This window comes from Alternaria metachromatica (genome assembly GCF_023757995.1).
Source record: "Alternaria metachromatica strain BMP 0045 chromosome Unknown scaffold_22, whole genome shotgun sequence".
Lineage (NCBI taxonomy): Eukaryota > Fungi > Ascomycota > Dothideomycetes > Pleosporales > Pleosporaceae > Alternaria > Alternaria metachromatica.
In genome coordinates, this window is record NW_026055513.1 from 244862 (window position 1) to 266592 (window position 21731).

At 52.1% G+C, this 21731-nt stretch overlaps 6 protein-coding genes across 6 annotated transcripts; 2 read left to right on the forward strand and 4 right to left on the reverse strand.

The window, feature by feature from the left end:
- Positions 1-5961: 5961 nt before the first annotated feature.
- Positions 5962-7390, reverse strand: J4E83_008123 (uncharacterized protein; the record flags this gene model as incomplete). The annotated part of the gene is made up of 3 exons (XM_049335020.1): positions 5962-6629; positions 6677-7304; positions 7352-7390. 3 exons carry the CDS (start codon positions 7388-7390, stop codon positions 5962-5964), a joined length of 1335 nt encoding a protein of 444 aa, XP_049185864.1.
- A 1192-nt stretch (positions 7391-8582) lies between these two features.
- Positions 8583-9746, reverse strand: J4E83_008124 (uncharacterized protein; the record flags this gene model as incomplete). The annotated part of the gene is made up of 3 exons (XM_049335021.1): positions 8583-9424; positions 9477-9629; positions 9680-9746. The coding sequence occupies 3 exons, from the start codon at positions 9744-9746 to the stop codon at positions 8583-8585; spliced, it is 1062 nt and encodes a 353-aa protein (XP_049185865.1).
- Positions 9747-9945: 199 nt separating this feature from the next.
- J4E83_008125 (uncharacterized protein) lies at positions 9946-10800 on the forward strand (the record flags this gene model as incomplete). The annotated part of the gene is made up of 2 exons (XM_049335022.1): positions 9946-10319; positions 10368-10800. The coding sequence occupies 2 exons, from the start codon at positions 9946-9948 to the stop codon at positions 10798-10800; spliced, it is 807 nt and encodes a 268-aa protein (XP_049185866.1).
- Positions 10801-13006: 2206 nt separating this feature from the next.
- On the forward strand, positions 13007-14404 carry J4E83_008126 (uncharacterized protein; the record flags this gene model as incomplete). The annotated part of the gene is made up of 1 exon (XM_049335023.1): positions 13007-14404. The coding sequence occupies one exon, from the start codon at positions 13007-13009 to the stop codon at positions 14402-14404; it is 1398 nt and encodes a 465-aa protein (XP_049185867.1).
- Positions 14405-14901: 497 nt separating this feature from the next.
- Positions 14902-16288, reverse strand: J4E83_008127 (uncharacterized protein; the record flags this gene model as incomplete). Its single annotated transcript, XM_049335024.1, has 2 exons — positions 14902-15883; positions 15933-16288. The coding sequence occupies 2 exons, from the start codon at positions 16286-16288 to the stop codon at positions 14902-14904; spliced, it is 1338 nt and encodes a 445-aa protein (XP_049185868.1).
- Positions 16289-19543: 3255 nt separating this feature from the next.
- Positions 19544-20407, reverse strand: J4E83_008128 (uncharacterized protein; the record flags this gene model as incomplete). The annotated part of the gene is made up of 1 exon (XM_049335025.1): positions 19544-20407. The coding sequence occupies one exon, from the start codon at positions 20405-20407 to the stop codon at positions 19544-19546; it is 864 nt and encodes a 287-aa protein (XP_049185869.1).
- Positions 20408-21731: the final 1324 nt, after the last annotated feature.

The window sequence follows — 21731 nt, forward strand, 5'->3', positions numbered from 1 at the left end:
TAATGCGCGTTACCATCCGCGACCTGATCCAAAAGTTCCGAGATCTCGAGTATCCCTTTCTGAAACCAGAATACCAATCCCAGGACTCGGCGCAATGGTCCACTCAATCTTCGCCTTTTCCCTCAGAGAAATCGCCATATGCAGCGCAATATCACCCGCACTCCGATGACGATGATTCTCCCCCAGCTAGTCACATGCGCAATAGCAATCGTCTGGGTTTGGAATACGCCAACTGCGATCTTCAACGTCGATGGTTGTGGGTGCGGAGGAAGGCCGATGTGATTAACCTCAGTACAGTGTTGAGTAGAGTGGAGGGTAGGCGGACGGCGCATGAAGTGGGCCAGGTGTTTAGTATGGTGTCGGATATTGGGAGAGATGTTGAAGATTTGAGGGGGGTGCTTGAAGGGGTGGAGGCTAGGTTGAATAGAGTTGTGGGGGTTAGACGCGTGGATTGAGATAAGAGGGGATTGGAAGGGACTGCATTGGAGAGATAAGATACATCGTCCGGATGTACCATGGTAGACATATTCGCTTCAAGCGACCTGTCCCATACGGGTTTCGCGCACATTACATCACTGACCCCGCCATGAAACAACTGATATCCTCCATAAGATATTCGCCTTCCCTCGGCTTCGCATCTACTAAAGCCTAGGAATGCATCTTCAAGGATCGAGAAGATCAAACCAAGCCGTTGCCATGGACGTTATCCGGAGTCCTCCACCACCCTACTCATCGACTCCCGGTCATTCATCCCACTACACCACCCCTATCCGCAGAACCACATATCTCAGTACCCCAGCAGAACGCAGAGGAAGTGCCATTCGCGTAGCATATTGGCTCGCACACGAAGGTGCTGGACCAAATGACTATGATGAGGTATACGCTCAAGAAGACTCTGGATTTCAGGACGGACTTGATGGCGAAGGTCCCGAAGAAGAGGATGAGCTTTTGCAAGGCGAGCGTCCGGATGTTGGAGTGCGTGTATCAAATGCATACATCGAGAATAACGAAGACGCGCGTGGTTTCGAAATTGAACGGCGAAATGGCCTAGAACCGCACGGTACCCTTGACAAGACGATTGAACTGCGAGAAGGCCAGACTGAGATCCTACACGCTGGTTCCGGAAAAACACAGAGTCGAAAAATACATGCACCCGCAATATGCGCTCGCATACTACCGAAGCTGCCTTGTCGCCAGAAGAAACGGACCTGGTCAATGTGCATCAAACACCTTCTCGGTATGAACCCTGGTTTCTGTCCCGGAGCTTTCGCTATACGCCATGCGGAAACCAAGCCACTCTACTCGCCTCACGAAGATCAGCACAAGTGCCCACACTGTGGCATTTCAGTCAAGTTGTCCCACCCCCAATCGTACTTTCAAGATTGGCCGACATATCAAGGACTTTCATGTTCCTTCATACTCAAATCACACCTACCGGCTAGCATAAACTATGGAGCTGAAAGGCGTAGCTGTCTGATTTGTTGGGAGTACGAGGGTGTATGGGCTGGAGCCATGGACGACGATGAATGGGGGAAGCATATGAGACGCCACTTTCAAGAGGATGGGTATTGGGTTTGCGAGATTGAAAATAACAGAAGGTATATGATGGATAAAGGGGATTGCAAGGCAAAAAAGTGCAAGGCGGTGCATAGCTGAGGTGAGGGTTTGTCACATCACTTGATTGAGAGTATGAACCCTGGAAGGGAAAGGGCACGTCAACTCAAAAAAACACTGAAGACACTAGAGCCTACATCAATGCTAGGCTACCTATCTTGCATATCTTTATGTTGATGTAGTCTGCAGAACTGTTCAGTCTTTTTCGTGTGCAAGGTGGGGGCACGCTTCTACCGATATAGACGCTGTGTCAAAGCTTACTTCGCGTCCTCTCTATCTCTATACAACGTCACCTCGTTCTACAACCCTCTGCTACACATCTTGATGGGTAGCAACGATTGAGTTCACAGCACAACCGCCTATATTACATTCGTTGCGCGTCCAACACTCTTCACTAACAATGTGGCATATAAAGCCTTTCGCAAAACCTCCTCCTTACTCTCTACACTCCAACATCCAAAGCAAAACTCCTCTATTACTATACTCAAGCCAACCAATCAACACAACACAGTACACTATTACCAAGTCCCATTACCCAGCAAACCCAATAAACATGCCACGAGACCCCTTCGAAGACTGGAGAAGGAACGCGGAATACTTCAGACAACACCAGCAAGATCAACAGTTTCGTTACAGCGGACAGCATGACTTTTCTCGGGGACCTCTGCCTGGTCCTCGAACGCAGTTTCCTGGCATGTTTCCCCCAGGCTCATCATCGTATGGGCCAAGAGATTACCCCGGGGGAGGCGGACAGGGGTATGGGTGGAGCGCATCGGGGATGTGGTTGGGGCCTGGACCTCCAAGGTAGATGGGAAGTCGAGGGGTTGAAGGAAAGGAGATGTGATGAGGTCTACATGTTTGAAGGTTTTACTTGGACAGTGGAAAGAAAGAAGAATGCTTTGTTGTGCAAATGATATGAAACTATGTCATTTTATGCTTCTCTAGTTCTCGAAACTCGTTGCTACTGTGAGATTCTATCTATGTGGAGGTCGTTCTTTACTTAGCTTCTCTTCGTGACCCCCAAGAGCGCTCAACATCTGTAGTCATCTTCAACCCGTCATCTTAGTGTTGCGAGGTTGCTACGTTGTCTTTCCAGTTCACTCTGCTAGTAAGAACATTGAAGGAAGGGAAACACGTTGTTGGATATTGAGCAAACGTGCTTCGAATAGTCAAGCATCGTATAAGGCTTCACTGAATATCCCGACGTGTCCGTACGAACACAAGGCGCCGTGTCAAGTACTGTTTGAAGCAGCCCTTAATAACCTGACCCGAGTACGTGGAGAGCTACGAGCATACACATTGCTATATGTTTACAACACACCTTTCGCCAGCAGTGGTTGCGATTCTCATGCGCACTGCAATATTGAATGAAGACAGGCATATATATCGCCGCTGCGATGCTTTTCTAACCTTCTTCATATCGCAATCCACAGTACACAAAGCAAGCAACCAAGCCAGCATACAATTTACTCCATCGACCGAAGTCTCGTTACTCATACCCAGAAAGCAACCACACATAGCGACACCAAACTCACATTCAGCCACAGTACGCCTACCTTCCCAGGTAGCCTTCCAGCGACCAAAAAATGCCCATCAACCCTTATGAAGGCCGAGCTGCTTATCCCCGCCACAACCTGAGTGAAATGCCAAGGCAGGGTCTCAGACTTCCTCCCATGATGCCGGGATTCCGAGGGGATAGAGGAGACTTTAACGGGTCGAGACCGAGACGACTACCCCGTATGAACACGCGGGGCCAGATATGGGCGAGAGATGAGAGGAGCATCATGAACGGCACTTGGAGATATGGTTGGAGGTGATGGAGTGATGAACTGTGAGGAGGCAGGAAGAAGAGAAAGGAATGAGTTCTGGACGTGTGGTGAACCGAGGAGAAGAATGTATGTAACTTAGCTTGAATGAGTTAATACACACCTGCATTATCTAAATGTCTACCTTTACGTGCTTCGAATCTACTGATCCTGTCTCACCAAAATATCGCGTTGTATCTGTTCTAAGAGCTGCCTGTCCAAACCGAAATTGCCAACAAAGCAGCCCTCGGTGATTTCAATAAGAGACATGTAGAGCTGTTAACATACACGTAGCTGCGACATACCTCACGCGAGCAGTCATCGCAGTCCTCTTCTATGCTGCGGTATTGAAGAAGCCAGGCGTATAAAACGTCGCGGCGATGTTTCTCTTACCTCTCTTATACCACAGTCCACAGTCCATAGTCCACGATACCCAAAGCAAGCCACTAAGCAATCATACAAGTCCCTTGATCTACCAAAGCCTTCTACCCCATACCCCATCCCTAAGCAACACCTACAGATAACTACTACCAAACAGCCATCAAGCTTCAACACATACATCTCGCAACCGAAGATGCCTAGTCCATACGAAGTACATTATCGAAGCGACAGACTATTTGAACTACCAAAAAATGCCTTCAGACTTCCTCCCATAATGCCAGAAGGCGGAGATCGCAGATATTACACCAGTAACCCGCAGCAGAGACGACTACCCAGTATAAACCCGCGGGGCCAAATATATGGTAGGACTTTTTACGGTGGTTCCAAGTATTGGCATTGAGAGGCTGATGGATCGAGAGAAGGCATCATGAGGAAACGGGAAGAGGAGAGAGAGATGAGTGTTGGACGTATGAGACACTGCGGAGAGAGGAACGTATGTAACTAAGCTTAGGTGAGTATACACCTATTCTCTAAATGTTTACTTCCTCGTGCGTCTGAAATGATGTTCCCTTCTGGCCTGCATATCGTGGTCTGTTTTCTTAGAAAGCTTCCTGGTCATTCATTAGTCGCCATTTACCCCTTCAGAGCTCATCTTTGCAGCGAGACATTCGCCGGTGTTGTACAATTATTGTACGAAGATGCCATGAACAAGGCCAGGTCATACGCGGCCAAATCTCACTCAGCAAACTACGCGCGTTCCTTTCCTCAACATCGGAGTCCATTCAGACTCCCATGCAACTGCTCAGGCAGCTGAAACCATGCGAAACCTCATCCGCCAAGTACCCAAGACACGTCCTGGTCATCGCATCGGCGCGTAACGAAGAAGTACGGGATAATGCGACGGCCCACTATACGACCGTCAATATACCCGTACGGACCGTCTCAATCTACAAGAGGACATTCTCCGCGTTAGCGAAAGCGGAGAAAGGGAGATGACGTCGTTGAGCAAAAAACTCCATCGAGAGCGTCGTTCGGTAGAAAACCCATCGCAGGGTCTGTTCCGCCTAGGCCGCAAAGGAGCGCAAGCCTATGCATCCCTGTTCTTACTGCCCCCCACAACCTTCCAGATGCGTGATCACAGCGGACGATGGGAATACCACAGGCCATGCGCCAGAAAGGCACTCTCATCCCTCCTCCAGACCAACAACATCACGCGCCCACTGCCACGCACGGCACCATGCATTCTCTCGCACACCCTCACACGCATACACAACACCCACCGCCACAGCTAGTGGTAATAATCGGCAGCAGCCGGTTCCAACCTCCGCCAAGAAGACCCTTTGTGGCTAAAGGCCCCCCTCGCAGCTTCGCGGCATTTTAGCAGCGAGCTTGGCAATAAGCTTAACAAGTTGTGCATGTGGCTCGTGATGTCTTGTGGATTTCTTGGTCGCCCTAGAGTGGGCCAGAGTGCTCCTGCGGGAAAGAGGGTCCTGCGCAGACGTGCAGGGAAGTGTACGTCATTGAAGGATTGCGATGGAGGCCATTGGGGAAAGGCGGAGATTGGATTAGGGAAGGGGTTTTTGAGCCTTGACGGGAAGAGGTGAGAGCGGGGAGGGGATTGCAATGGCGTAATTACTCGGTCTTTTGATTTGATTTGATTTGATTTGTTCGGGCTCACGATTCGTTGCTTGCGATACTTTCCATAATGAGGCGGCCAAGATTTGGGATCGCTGCGTGGGTTTGTGATCTGCGGGGAATTCCAGTCTCACCGCGCAGTAATGAAGATCGGATGCTACTGCTGAGATGAGAACACGTTGGCAAGAGGATCGCGCAGATATGTTGGAGTTGATGTGTTGTTTGAATTAGATAATTTGGTGAACTTTCGACTCGCTATTCGCTACGCTAAACAGTGTCGCATATATCTTGTCGTTGCAACACGAGGACATTCGCTTCATCTAAAGAAAGCTCTATGCTTTATGATGATTGTTGTCTTCGACACCAAAAACTCCATGAAATGCGACGAATATTGGTATCCGCAGATGATGATGAAACCGACAAAGGAAATCGTAACCCAAAAATGAAAATCCGATAACAAGGGAAATCGAGCAGGAGGTTCTCATCTGTAACTCCTGATGCTTGAAATATTGCGCATTGTGTTGGTTTAAGCCATGTTGGCGGCGCCGTGCTTCTCATCCTCGTTCTTCTCAAACATCTTGTCCTCGAGCCACTTGGTGGCTTTCGCGCACTGTGCGTCCACGTAGGTGGTCCAGAGATGGGCGATGGTGTACTCGACGACGAAGAAGATGGGGATAGCGAGGGCCCAGACGAACCAGTTGGTAGACCGGGGAATGTAGTGCTCGATGGCCTCGCCCTGGCCGTCCTTTGGCTGTTCGACGTGGTAAGGTGCAGTGCTGAATCCGTAGATCAGGCGCGCGAGGCCGACCTTCATGACCGTTCCGTGGGTAAGGTACACGGCGAAACTGTTGCGGCCAACCCACATGAAAAGCTTGTTCGAGAACATGCTCTGCAGAGAAGGCGATAGCCAGATTCCAGTGACCATCAGATCCCATCCGATGGCTGTCCAGCGCTTGGGGTAGCTTGCCGCGCCTTGAGGAATGATCCAGTCTCCGATGTTCTTGAGCTGAACAGACCAAGTCGACCACTCCCAGTGCTCGCCGGGGTAGCACGCCACGTACCAGCCGAGGAGGATGAGGAATGCGGTCGCGATGCGGCGGGCCTTTACGCGGCTGTTGACGAATTCGCGGAAGCTTTTCTCGGAGCCGAGGTCGCAGAGGATGACACCGTAGAGGAATTGGCACTCAAACGTTTCTAACGATGTCAGCTAAGAGTCAAAGAACTCAGATATCTATACATACCCTTCTCCGGGCTGGTGCGCATCCAGTACCACAGAAACAGAACCATGCAGGTGAAGAGGCGCATGCGGAACTTCATGAAAACGGTGGCGAACAAGAGAACGTAGATGAGGAAAGCCCCCTGCAGCAGAGGCAAGAGAGCCCACTGGTGGTCGTCGTATTCGTTGTTGGCGCCGGACCATGAGGTCTGGAAGTTCTTGATCAAGCGTGGGATTTCCGTGTCAAGACCACCAATGTTGGTAGGGACGGAACGGCGGAACCAGTGGGAGTCGCTAAGGTGCGCAACCTCGAAAGCACCCAGCTGGGCAAAGAACCACGCAATGACCAGGGCAATAGTCGCAGGCATAATCAGCCTCGGTGGACGGCGGAAAGCAGATTTGCCCAGTGTCTCAAGCGCAGCTGGGATGTTTCCGGATTTGGCCTGTCGGAGTGGTTTGATGGCGCATACGTAACCGGTGAGGAAGGCGAACATTGTGACTCCAATACGGCCTTGGAATGGTAATCGGAGGAAAGGTAGCTGCAGTAGTTGGGGTGCTGCATTTTCGTTGTCTCGTGGCGACCACAGGCTGTAGTCCCAAGCCCTGCATAAATGTGTTACGACGACCCAGAAGGACGCAACTCCGCGAACACCCTATACATGTTAGTAGATGTCTGTCGTACCATATCATAACTACATACCTCGACCCAGGTAACATTCTGGCGGTTGTTGGAAGCCATTTTGCCAGGACCAGCGGCGGGTTCCAGAGGAGTAGCAAGGCTCGAGATGGTGGCGCGCGCAAGCGATAACGGGGCCTTTGCTAGGAAAGACATATGCATGCAGACGACTCAACGACTGATGGTGGGAAAACAGGCCCAAGAAATGATAGGAAGACCAAGAGAAGGAAGAAAAATGAGCGACAGTGACAGCTATAGAGGCTGCATTGGTGTGGGTTGGATCGAACCAAGAAGGAGGTTAAGTGGAATGCAAGGGTGCAAGCAAGTTCCCCCATGCAAAGACGGCATCTCGGATACGCTTTCTTGGCATGATAGAGATGCGTCGAGAAGGAATAGGGATTTTTGGCCGTGTAATTGGCGTTGGGGCTGAAAGGGGGAACAAGCGCCGAGCCAGCATGGGTGGCCGCGTAATATTCGTCGGTGGATGGTGAATAGACCCCACCGGTTTCAGGCCTTCAGTGTCTTGGCATCAAGCCTCTGCATGGGCAATTCGCTGTGGCGGTGGCCGACGACGCGCCAACCGGAAGCCGGCACTGCACTCAAGAAAACGAATATAGCGAGTGTGTTGGCACGGCTGTGGCGAGGGCGGGAAAGATGCCTGAGGTTGCGCAGAGGTGCCGACGTGCAGAGTCGCATGCCCGCCATGACTGGACGTGTGGCGCAAAGTTCGGGCCCAACGCAGCGTCTGTACCCACCCTCCACGTTTGGTTGGCGGCTGACAGTGCAGGGCGGGATCGTCGACGTAGATTAGATGACAGCCGCTGTTTTGTGTGTTTCAACTTTCGAGGCCGCGCAATGTGTGTAGCGCGTATCATCGCCGTCTCCTAGCGCGCTGCGACGACGATGGCGTGCGTAGACGACGACGCGTTGGATTATGCGTGCGTGGGCGGCCGAAATGAGGCTCTTCAGCTTCGACGGTACAGGTGCTAGCGCTGGCGTCGTGACGAGCCACAGCTGTCAGGCCAAGCCTGGAGGCTGCATGGGATTCTGACAACCCCCAAATACCAAAATACCATCTGTCAGCATGCAGCCGTTCTTGGAGAACTCCGCCAACTCAGGTCCACGGGTACCTTGGGCTAAATGATGTGGGAGCTTGGCACCGTGTAAGATGAGCAGGTGAGATGCCTGATGTAATCTTACTACATCTTATCTATTTACTGATCTGCGAAGTCGCTACACAATGACCGCTTCAGCCCTAGTGGTTCTTCTCAACAATCTCCTTGGCAAAAGTTGCAAAGTCTCTCTTGTCGTCAACCTTGTCCCACAGGTTCGGCTGGGTGAACACTGCCAATGTGTTCCTCGCTACCTTTCCCCCAGTTGCCGCGCCTCTCACGAAGTGGGGAACGGCTTTGAACTTGCCCTGTGTGATGATCTCGAGCGCTTCGCCTGTTTGGAACGCGAGACAGTCTCGAGGTATGCTGACCTTTGTGACGTTTCCGGTACGGGAGTGGATGTAGAGACCCGCCTTGGGGTCCGGTGAGCGATCCAGTTCTTGTAGGGGCGAGAATGATGCACCTGTTTTGGGCGGATTGGTAGCCTCGTCGACAAACATGGCAGATGTCAGACCGGTCAGACATCCATGATCGAGATGGGTCGCACACCAGTCGTCTTCGTCACCGCTGGGTGTGTTGGGGGCGGGCGAGGGACTGGGGAAGTAGTGCAGCAGCCTGGCCTTGGTGGAGACACTTGTCTTGACTAGATGCTCGAGGTATCCCTTTTGGTAGCCATCGATATTGGCTTCAGCATACTTGTCGCAGGCACGAGCAACCAAAGCAGCTATGTCGATGATGAGAGTACATAGCTCTCGGAAAGTCTCCTCGAAGCCTGGGAGAAGCTCTTGAGATGGCCACACATTCGGCGCGGTGTACTCTGGGAAGGAGGGGTACTTTTCAGCAACCGTCTTCTGCTGCTCTTCGAATCCGCTGGCACAGTTGACGTAGTAGGAGCCCTTGAGAGTGTCGTATTTGCCATCTTTGAGCGTCTCCTTTCCGCAAGACCAGCCAACCAGCCACTTGGATGCTGGAGATTCGAGCTTGACTAGTGACATGTCAGTAGTCTTTCAGATGTACAATTAATTAGTGGCGCTTACCCAATTCGTCCTCTGGTAAGTTTCCAAGAGCAGAGGCGTACGATAGTAGTTTATGTCGCAGCTCATGGAACTTGGACGGGAGATCCTTTACCACAATGATTCCCAAGCTAGAAGAGCCAAAGGCCTCTTCAAGTAGCGAGAAATCTACATCATCTGGAGCATTATCAGCCAAGCTGAGTCACAACCATACAGCTACCACTCACTATTCTTCAGGGCGTCAAGACCCACGGCGACGGCGCTCTGGTTGACTGCAGCATTAGCGTTGGCCATGTTAGTCGTCTAGCAAGATACAGTTATGTGATGGTATTCACTACGTAGTCGGTACTGCGACTTTATCGTGATGCGGTAGTGCGCGGTAGGTCTCATCTGGTCCGCACCTCGACTGCACCTGCCTGATTTGCTGCAGCCTCGGCCAGCTCCGATCTCTCACCTCCGACGCCTGATTGCGACGACCAACAACGCCATCGCCATGCCCAAAGCCCTGCACTTCAAAGGCGACAAGAAGGTCAAGAAGCGCAGAAAAGTTGCCGACCCCTACGACGCCGACGAAAAACCCTCGAAGCAGCTCACCACGAGCGCGCCTGCCGAAGCCGAGCATGACGACTCTTGGGTGAGCGCAGATGCGCCGAGCGACATCACAGGTCCCGTAGTCATTGTGCTGCCCACCGACACGCCGAGCACGTGTCTGGCATGCGACGCCAATGGGAAGGTCTTTGCGAGCGAGCTGGAGAACATTGTCGACGGCGATGTCGCGACGGCCGAACCCCACGATGTGCGCCAGGTCTTTGTCGCGAATCGCATTGCCGGCACAGAACAGCTCAGTCTGAAGGGCCATCACGGAAGGTAAAGAACCACGACATGGATGGTGCTGGCACCGCTAATCTAGTCCAGATATCTGAGCTGCGACAAGTTCGGCGTCCTCAGCGCAACCGCAACCGCCATCTCCCCCGAAGAAACCTTTGTCGTCATCCCCGTGCCCGACAATCCCTCTGCCTTCTCCCTCCAGACTGCCCGCGACCTGTTCCTCACCATCGACGAATCCTCCTCCAAGGGCCCAGAGCCACGCGGCGACGCCGAACACATAAGCTTCAGCACTACTTTCCGCATCCGCATGCAAGCCCGCTTCAAACCGCGAAACAAGGCAAGCAAGGAAGAAAAGGCCAATGTCAAAATTAGTCGCAAGGAGCTGGAGGACCAGATCGGCCGGCGTCTGAACGATGCTGAGGTCAAGAAACTACGGAAATCGAGAGTCGAGGGGAACTTCCACGAGACCGCCTTGGACATGAAGGTCAAATCTAGTCACGACAAGTATGCCAGCATGTGAAAACCTCCAAGTATCAGCCACGATGCCTCAGAGTAGCAACAGAGCGTTGCGTCGTCGCATGGTGCCGCAATGACACCACAAGTCGCCCTTGGCGTCCACAAGCAACGGCAGCACCCGCGTTACACCATACTCTGCATATACCCGATCCTATGGCTGCGACACTGCAAGGCCGCGTAGCCTTTATGCGCCACGATCTGGAACTGGTTTCGAAACGTCACCCGCCACACCTTGTGGCTGGGCGTCCGTCTGGGCTGCATCCGCCTCAGCACCCGAAGCCTCAACATAGACGGGACTCTGTGTTGTCTCAACAATACACAACGGACTGCCAATAGACCTCATGCGGCCAGTATGCTTTTCTTTCTTGGCAGACCGCGTAGTAATAACAAAGAAACTCAACACATCTTCAGCTGTCCCTGTATGCGTTCCATGGTTATCTCCTCTTTCCTTTTTCTTCTGATCGCTTTTTGTCGGATGACGCGATGATGATGCGTCTGAAATTATGTGTGATATCTGACTTGGGTGAAGTATGCTTGAATGACTTACTAGCTGGAGCGGACGGTCCCGCATTCTCATTTCGGTGTCAATGTAACCCCAACTGGGGAGCATACATCAAGAGATGGTTTGGTGCTATAGCAGTTACTATGCACGTTTGCCATTGGTGTACACTGCGGGTGGCTTTCCTTACTGCTACACCATACGATAAGCTGGCTTGTTGATTCCTGGACTGAGTGTAGAGCACTGACACGAGAAGCATCCTAGACGAGGCCCAAACTGAGGTTGCAGCACATAGAAAAAAAAAGCTAAACAGGTCTGCAGACTACATTAGGACAAAAACTTGCAAAGTAGGTAATCTAACATCAACGTAGGCTCCAGGCTGTTAAGTTTTTTCCTAGGTTAGCGTGGTTGCATAGAAAGCATAATCAGTTCACTTCTCCCTCCAGTTGTACATTAGATCGAACGACTTTCGAAGGACCATGCCAAGACTCTCGTTCTTCTTAACCTACTAATCTCCTGCGGCAGTATCCCGCCAGGAGCGTTGTCATCGCCCCGAGACTACTACATATACTAATATGTCTCACCAAGTCCCTGTCCTAGGTCACCACGACACCGACATCGCCGCTGCTAAGGTAGATATCCTTGTTGTAAGCGACGTAAGTACCTCCTAGCCCCTTTATAAATCTTGAATTAGCACTAACAAAGTTACTTGTATAGCAGCCGGCCCTCGCAATCAACTGCGACTCACAAGGTGAACGTCTTAAGTAAACATCCGGCCAGTCATCCCATCACGCAATCTGTACAGGAGCTGCACAATATGGAATAAGAGATGCGATCGGGATCGAGCTGCAAAGGCGATACAAAGAGGGCTTACCTCAGTGGGCAATTTGAATGAACCTTAGGCGAACAAAGTCGGCTTTATTGCATGGCTCGCAGAACCATCCATTAACGTGACCATGTCCATGTGCCCTTTGGCACACCCAATACCATTCAACCCCATTCAAACCACCCTACCACCTCATACAAGGGAAAAAGTAAACACCTAGGAGCCTACGTCGCCGTCAGGTCACCTATTTCGCAAGCTTTCATCTTAATGTAGGCTCTAGGGTGTTCGGCATTTCCCTTGAAGGGGGTGCTACACCTGATATCCACTGCGCCTTGGTCACATGATACCCACATTCTATTCTGCACACGTGCACGCCCAGATTTCAGCTGCTACATAGCCCTCACACTCTCTTCTTTCCTCATCTCCATGCATCGCAGACGCTATAGGTCAGTACAAGAAGCTCATGGATACTTTGATCTGGTGAGACAGAGCCGCGCTATGCAGTGAAGGTACCTACACCACCATTGGAGTTTGAACCCAATATTGGAAGGCACGCGAAGCGTACTTCAGGTGAGTGAGCAGTGAGAGCCTGCGTCTACTTGTCTCGTCGACTGATGCACCTTTGCTCGAAGACACGACAGTCGCGATTACGAGATCCTCTCACAGGCAGGCAGGCGCATTGGACAAATCTTCTCATTACCGCAACTACACGTAGGTACCCACAACACCAACCTTGGGCCACACGACCTCGCGTCCAAACTTACAATCCACACCCCCGCTATTCATATATTCCTGAGTATATGTACTCCTAACGCCGTGGAAGCTTCAATCTTCTCATCTACGTGTCTCGCGACTGCCGACCATCTGGAAGCGACCTCGCCCACCATGCCCGGCAGCTACGTTAAGAACAACTGGCGCATCACCGACAGCATCACACCCGTGGTGTGCTTCACCACAGCCGTATTCTGGGCACTCTACATCCTCTCCTTCCCACCTTCCACACGCTTTTACCGCAAGCTCTCGATCCTCGCCCTCGCGCTACCAACATGGTATGCATTTCGGCACTCGGACTACTTAACGCCGAATTACTACCTCGACGACACATTCGGACGAACTTGCCTGATATGGTTAGTCCACATGAGCTACGAAGTCTGCGTCATGGAGTTCGCGCCCGTCCTCACACGAGAGAAGCGAAGTCTGGGAGACTGGGACCAAAAGAAGGAGAGAGTCAGGCAGGGATACAAAGTGCTATTCGATCGCAATCACACGCAGGTGCTTGAGCAGCAGGGACACATTTTACCGAAATCATCCCATGATGCAATTTCGGCGGCGAAGGAGGAGCCAAGCGAAGAGAGATACGTTGCGACTGACAAGAAGACTGACGAGCCCGTCTTACCGAGCGCTCGCGTTCAGCACGGTGTTGTGCTACCGATGGGTCACCGCCACGGCTACTCTCGCTGGGAATTCCTCGGCTACCACATACTCAAATTACCTCTCTACTACGCCGCGCAGTGCGCCTTCACCTACTACGAAGAAAACTACTCACCAGGAGCTCTAGACCCTGCCACATATATGGGACCGGGGCTTCTATCTTTCTTCGACCGCATCACGATGTCCATAGGCAGACGGGAGATATCCTGGCGGCTCATGTACACTTTCGACTGGTGCATTTCATCCATGTGGCTGTATGAGGGATATCACAGTATATTCGCCGTCCTTTGGGTTGGCTCAGGGCTGGACGGACCGGAAGAGTGGTCCAAGTGTCTCTTTGGTTCGCTGAGCACCGCGTGGTCGGTACGAAGGTACTGGGCAAAGCACTGGCACAACTTTGTCTACCACTCCTTGACGGGCCATATCAAGTGCGTGACGAGGGGCTGGCTTGGCATGCAGCGCGGTGCGATCTCAACCCGATTGATCGAAAACACACTCGTCTTCTTTGTATCCGGACTCATTCATGCGCTGGTTAGATGGCAGCAGGTCCCCATGAGCGACCACTGGGGTATTGCCTGTTGGTACGTTGCACAGATGCTACCTATCATCACCGAGATGGTCGTGGCGCACCAGTGGAGGAAATTGCGAAAGTGGCTGGGATATGGCACCGATTCGAAGTGGTTGAACCGCTTCGAGTATGCGGTCGGATACTCGTGGGTCATTGCCTGGTTCCTATACAGTGTGCCCAAGTATTACCAGACGAGGATGCACTGGACGAATGCCATCATACGGAAGAAAATTATGGCTGATATGGCTGCGGATGGGAATATCAACAAGACGGGCTCGGGCTGATATGGGGGCGGCACACATCGTTCGTTTCGTGTAGGGGAAGACTTGGAACGTCATGTGGTGACGTTAAATGGCCAAGGAGGAGGACGTACTGTAGGAGCGGGGCTGCTGCACTACACAAGACATAGGCATTATTCATGATACTTGCCCTCTTGTGACTCCTCTAGCTCGAGCATGTGATGGTCTGACAATGTAATCATAGATTTCATACCCCAGCGTGCATCAGTGTTTTGTAATCAAGGCGTCGAAAGTACAAGGAGTCCAAAGATCGAATGGTCATCATTGCCTAAGCGTGAAGCATCTATAACAACACTGCAGTATAGGCGTTAGTTGCCGGTTGGAGTGGAACAGTGACGTATGCAAAATCGTGTGGCCCGCAACAACGACTCCTGCAGCCGACACATTACCGGATGCTGGCTTCATGGAGAGCTCATTGTGACTTCATTACATTGGTATCATGATTAAACTATGCTACAGATTTCGTTACACTGACATCAGGTTTAGTACCTGGTCAACTTGGGGCTGCCCTCCCACGCCGGGAAACTCCACTTGGTCTCCACAAACACCTTCTGCATGCCATCCTCCTTCTTCTCGAACTTGTAGTAGACCTTGTCCAAGTCCTCGAGGCGGACACGGTGAGTCACCATCTTTGAGGGGTCGATGCGCTTCTCCTGGATCATCTTGAGGAGCGACTCCCAGTACATGTGTACAGGTGCCTGGCCGTTACCGATGAGACGGATACCGCGCTCCATGAGAGAACCGATGTTGAAGTGGTTGGTGAAACCGACGTATACACCGGTGATACCGCAGCGACCCATGTTGCGTGTGCTGGTGATCATCTCGTTGATGAGCTCGCTGGTGTCGGTCTCGAGACCGAGCATCATCTCGAAGTAGTGGGCCCAGCCCTTGGCGTACTCGCCGGCGGCACACTCGATGCTGACGTCTGGGCCGCGGTTGTTGCACATCTCCTTGAGCTTGCTGGTGACGGACTCGCCCTTGGCTAGGGTGGAGAAGTCGATGGTCTCGATGTTGGGGTATTTGGACTTGACGAAATCGAGACGCCAGTTTTGGTCGATCATGATGACGCGCGATGCGCCTTGCATGAGGGAGAAGTCTGCAGCCATTTGTCCGATTGGACCCGCTCCCCAGATGGCAACGACGTCGCCCTTGTTGACGCCGGTGTCGACGACTGCGTGCCATGAGGTGCATACTACGTCGGAGAGGAAGAGACCCTGCTCATCCGGAACGTCATCGGGAAGAGGCAGTAGGTTGACGTCACCGTAAGCGACACGGGTGTACTCTGCTTGGCCTCCGGCGTATCCACCAGTGAAGTGAGAGTAGCCGAACATGCCTGCTGTCCGGCCACCGTACATGGCGTTCTCGATGGTGTTGGAGTTGGTCTTCTCGCATTGGGAGGACAGCTTCTGCTTGCAGTAGTAGCAGTCACCGCAGGCGATCTGGAAAGAGGCAACAACTCGTTGGCTATTTGGTGTTAGCGATGCGCTGAGCAAAGACTCGGATGCGTACGTACCCCTTCTTGAACTTTGTGACACCAGGTCCGCACTCGTCTACAACACCACAGAACTCGTGTCCGAGAATGTCGCCCTTCTGCATCTCCACGACAGCGCCGTGAAGCAAGTGCAGGTCAGAACCGCAGACGGTAGAGCCAGTGACCTTGACGATAACATCGCGGTCCTCTAGGATCTTGGGCTTCGCGGTGTCGATCATCTGAACATCGTTCTTGCCGTACCATGCCAAAGCCTTCATGGTCTCTGAGTAGTCGGCGGTGCTCTCGTCGTTGCCAGGGTTGGTGACGTTCTGCGCGGTGGTGGCGTTGTCACCATGGCCAATGGCCTTCTCAGCCTGGCGGGCTGCTTGGGACATCATCTTGGGCTAAAGTTGATGTGTAGTGGTATGTGTGAAAGGTGAAAAGATGTTCAAGTTGGAGAGCCTGCAGTATGCGCAGCGCGCCTACCTTTTCAATGACAACCAGCGATATTTTCGATGACATATTACAAGCCTGTGACGTGAATTTTGCAGCGCTCTTACAACTACCGCGAACCAGAAGATTATCCGCCCCCTTGTACATGCGCTTGGAGGGGCTAGCTTAACGTCATGACACGCTGTGGAGGGGCACAAGTCCGCTATACGCGAGCTGAATGTACGCTTTTGGAAATGCCATGTGCTGGCGCAGATCGAGGTTGGCGATGGGAATCCTACGAGCGTCATGGCGATGTCATGGTGGGGCGGCACGCGTTTCGCGTTTGGCCGTTGGAGCTAGACATGCAGCTCTGGCCAGACCTTCGTAGACCGAGCGCGTTCCGAACGGCATTCTCTCGGCAGATGGTTATGTCGTCGTGTTAAGCTCGGGGCGTTGATACAGAGGAGAAAGTGGAGGTGGTGTTGTGTGCAGGTGCGAAAAGAACGCGAAGTCTGCCCTCCGGGGCTTGCATAGACGCATGCAGTTCAAGCCGATTGATAAACTGGAGGACAGCGGCTGCGCGAGGACTTATATGCCCGTGACTGAGGACCATGATGGTGAACGGACGTCCAGATCATGGCCATACGCTGGAAGTCGGAGCAGGTGATGTGCATGAGACGGTGCTGAGTAGTTGCCGGCGCAGGTACAGACCTCTCGGATTGCATGCGCAAGCATGGACGCTTTAGCGGGGTGTATGCGATTCGGTCCTGTTCGACAGCTTCCAGGTTCACTCAATGGTATTGCGGGCAGCTTTGTGCGACACTTGCTACCGCTTCAAGCACGAAGTCAGTCGGCGACACGGTAGACAAGACGTGTAGGACCAGAAGCTCTTGAATAATAAGTATTATGGCTCTGCGCGAAACAACAGGACAGCCACATTCAGTACTTGGGCAACCGCACAGAGCTTGGCAGGCCAAACGCGTCGACGAGACATCACGCTTACGCCAAAGACCGTGATATAGAAGGCGAGGAGCTGCGGTCTTAGTTCTGCTGCGCAGATAGCTTCGAAGCTCGACGCGTTAGCAAGCACCGCAGGATGACTGGCGACGCGTCGAAAGCAGCGCGACCTAATGAACAGGTCTACAGCCAGTCTAAAGATGAACACATGCAAAGTACGTGACATGACGTGAACGTAGGCTCTTGGGTGTTCAGACTTACTTGTATGTGGTAGCGCTCTTTCATTGTTGTCGAACATCTTCCTCAATCCATTGCGCAAGGCAATGGAATCAATGAAAATGTAAAGCCGCAATGGCAGACCAGCAAAAATTGCCCCGCTGAAGCCCCCGAAGGAGATTCATGACAACACCACACCCCGCTGTGCAATGGAGGCGACGTTGTCAGACCATCAAATGCTTGAGCTTGATGAGTCGCAAGAAGGTCTAAAGATTGTTAGCAGATGTAAACGTAGGGGGGTGGTTGGGGGATACGAACAAGTATTCAGAGCTTGGGAGGGACGGGGGCGGCGCGGTATAAGTAGCCAGGTGGTCTTGGCACGCTAGTAGGTCACGTGACGAGCAAGGGCGGTCCAGAGGCCAGTGCGCGGGAGGACTGCGGGTAAAGGCCGGCAGTGAGATGACCAGCCAGGTCCATGCGCCCGCCTTCTTCCCCATCAACTCATATCTTTCGACACGACACGGCGTAAACGCTGCACATGCAAATTAGTGCACTGTCACATATGCGCTGAGGATCTGTAAAAGACGCTTGGGTCCGACGACTAGTGCCAACCGAGCAGAGCCGCGCGGTTTCGTCATCGCGGAAAGTTTCCAAGCGCCGCGACGCATTTAGCTCGTTGCTTGGAGATCACACTACCCGGGCGCCTACAACCTAACATCTACTACAGAGTGGAACATTGTCACACATCACAGGCAAATACTGGGTCGATGGCTCTACTTCTCTTGAGCAAACTCTTTACGATGCGCTTCCGGTCAGTCTACATGTGCAACATCATCATCTACTCCGTCGCCCTAATCTCCTATCCAGTTCCTTCATTTTCCAATCCTCTTATTATTCAGTTGTTGCTGAAGAATACCATTACCATGCAAAAGCTCGTACATTGCCCAACCATACCTGAGCTCCGCCTTTTCGTAGAGGTAATCATAGTCGAGCATGCGTATATTGCAAGCCTCGTTGGGCGCCCGTCGGTCTCTGTAGTTTTCAACCTCCTTTCTATCCAGAAACCTTTCCCAGAGAAGTAGTGTCGTGTTCGGATTTGCGTTGAATAAACGTACGGCTGGCTCTGTCGGCGAACCAGGTTCGCAGACTAAAGGCCGCATCTCCTGTACCAAGGCCGTAAGGTTGATAAGATGGTATTCGGATAGCTTGAAACCGATTTCCCGCCGGATATTGTCCATCACAGGACCAGTAAAACTCCCCGAAGTGTCGAAGGCTCCTTTTGGGAATTCAAGGTACGGTTCGTTGCGCGCGCGAGCCTGGGGTGACTCTACGAGAAGGACGTAGCGCTCGCGAGTGCTGTCTTTCGGACGAAGTACTATCATCACGTTGGCGTTTACCGCGGTTCTGCCAACTGTGGGCGGGGGTTTGGCTGGCATAGTGTCGAGGCCTCCTCTATTAGCGGGAAAATCCGAGGTCTTTGTTGGAGAGAGCGAGAGTACGTGGCGTGCAAGTATTGCGTCCGAGACGTCCAAGAATGATGGGAGGACCGGAAGACCGAGCTTTGCTGGCGAACAGGAAGCAATGGAGCTAGTGAGGTAATGTAAATATGAGATACTTTGGAGTGGTGGACGATGATAAAGGCGTCAAGTGGAACACGTACTTATACAGATCTCAAGTAGCCATACTTAGGTATGATGCTTTGTTAGCGCTATTCCGACATTCGTCCAAAGAGACCCTCAGTATAGCGTTTGATGTCTTAGTGCAGATCTTCCCACTTATAAATGGGTACACCAATGGGTTGAGGTTCTGATGCGCGCGCAACTTTATTTGGATGATTCGATGCTTCCCCACCTGCCGCTCGTCTCGAAACCATGCGCGGCGCTTACGAGATGACCTTGAGATAAGCACATGCATGGCGGCAAGAACCCGCTCAGTGGGGATGTGTATGTGCAGGGTTTTGATATACAACTGTTATTGCCACACTGGCTACATATCGTTCACATAAAATAAGGATACATCCAAACCTTTCGGAGGCCACTACTGAGCACTCATTGCTGAGTCCGACCGATGCGAATTTGCTTCTGTCGCTCTTCAATCTGTTCGGTTTTGCCCAGTCGATCGTATAGCGCCCAAGCAGCGAGTGTCTTAGCATCTCTCGCGCCTTCTTTCCAAAGCACCTCGAAATTGCGGATGCGCAAAGTGATCAACTTGTCTCTGACACCCTCGCCACCCAACTTGCTCCTGAAAGATTCGAGTTCCTTTCGGTCCAGGTATTTCTCCCACAATAGCATCGGCATATACTCGTCGAGGTTTCCAGGGCTCATATACACCCCGTTCTTTAGCTGTTCGTTGGTTTCAGCCTTGTCAAGAGCCATTGCGGTTAGGTCGATCAGCTCCTCTGCCCTGACATTAAGCCCCGTCTCTGCGCGAATCTGCTCCATTGCTTTTCCAACTACAGTGCCAGACTTGTTATCCAGCATTCCTGCAGGGATCTCAAGGAAAGCAGTGCTGCATGCGCCGATTCGCGGCTGCTCTGTCAAGATGACCCACTTCTCGTCCACGTTGTCCTTGGGTCGTAGTATCATAAGGATAGCGACGGTACCGCCGCGCAAGAAAATGACTCGGTCGAGATTGGTGTGGCTCTTCTTCATCAATGCCTCGATCGTCATGAAGCCTATCATTCCGTCGTCAAAGACGGTGACGTTGTGTACATTCACGCCCTCGAGGCGCCATGGATCCCCTTCAAACGTGTGTCCGGGAGTTGTTTGCACAGTGAGATTCTTTTGGAGTGCTTCCAACCAGTTACTGAACGCTGGAAATCCGAGCAGCTTCTCTTCGTCGAGGATGTGGCCATCTGCAACTGTGACAGGAATGGCAGGCTCCCAGGCTGACAGCAGGAAAGTGGATGGCATCCCGAAGTCTTCGGCTACCTACCTAGGTAGGTAGTACTTGAGATAGCCTTGGAAGCAGAGCGATATAATTACAGGATCCCTGTGAAAGCTTTTGCCCTAGTAGCGGACGTTTTCAAGCTGTCTTGTTGAGTCCCGGGGCCGTCTTGTACAAGATAAGGCTGGAAGTGATGGTGGATGCGCTGTGAACCTTGGAAAGCTCCCCGAGGTCGTTTCGGGCGCAGCGACAAGCTTACATACCTATCTTACAGCGATCGGGATGTCGCATAACCTTCATGCATGTGATAAGAATAATCACGCACATTGCAGGTGGTACAGGAAACAAGGTCACGCAGTTCTGCGCGCCAACATCCCGAGGTCTCCTAGGTCTACAACCACCCCCCCAGCGACTGAGCAGCTAGCTATTGACCTCTCTGGAGCTAGCCATCAGTCTACCTATATTTTGCATGAGGAATTATGGCAACTCTCAACCGTATTGTTGCAGCGTATACCGCTGGTGCGCAGCAGTGACGACCGTGGCTGAGATGCTGCGGGGTAAAACTATGGGATGAATGCACGGCGGCTGCCTTGAAGGAGGTCTGCATTCAGCTGGGCAGGGGTGCACCCAACCCCCGATTACTGCGCTCTTGTGTGACTCTTCCAAGGTTGTATCCCGCCCGCGCATGTTCCCCTTAAATACCTAGGTATCTAGTCAGTATTTCCCAAGAATCGCAACAAACCTTGTCGCCTCGCCTCGCAACGAGCGCGTCATTCCTTTCATTCATGCCAAAGTAGCAGCCCTTTGGCTAAGCGCGGAATACTCAGCCTTGCGTCCAACAAATAGCACCAGAGCTCACTCAGCCTTGTCTCCAAAAGATGATTTGTAACGTGTGTTTAGCTATGCTGAGGGGTGGAAGGGGAGCGAGGTCAGGGACTCACGATCTGACGTTTGATCATCACAAAACTACAACATCACTTCGAAGATCAAAAGAGGTAGACTGCAAGATATGTACGTCGTTAGGAAATGCGATTTGGCGCGACGTGAACCTGCTAGAGGATCAGTCGATCTCGATCACGGCTGTGCTTAAACCTCTGCCGAGTGGGTTTTCATTGGACTTCGACATCAACCAAAGGTTCAAGCGTGCGTATCTGCTGAAAGCAATTGGTATGTTTGACTATTCAATGAGGTCGAAATGTATTAAGTTCTCTTCACAGACCCCAACGAGCGCCGTCTACGAACCTTGACGTCGTCAGAATCTTCTTCCGATGAAGTCATCCAATTGGCGCATAGTTGGATGAACGAGTGTAGATGTGCGGACAGTTGGGAGTGCATCGGGGAAAGATGGTA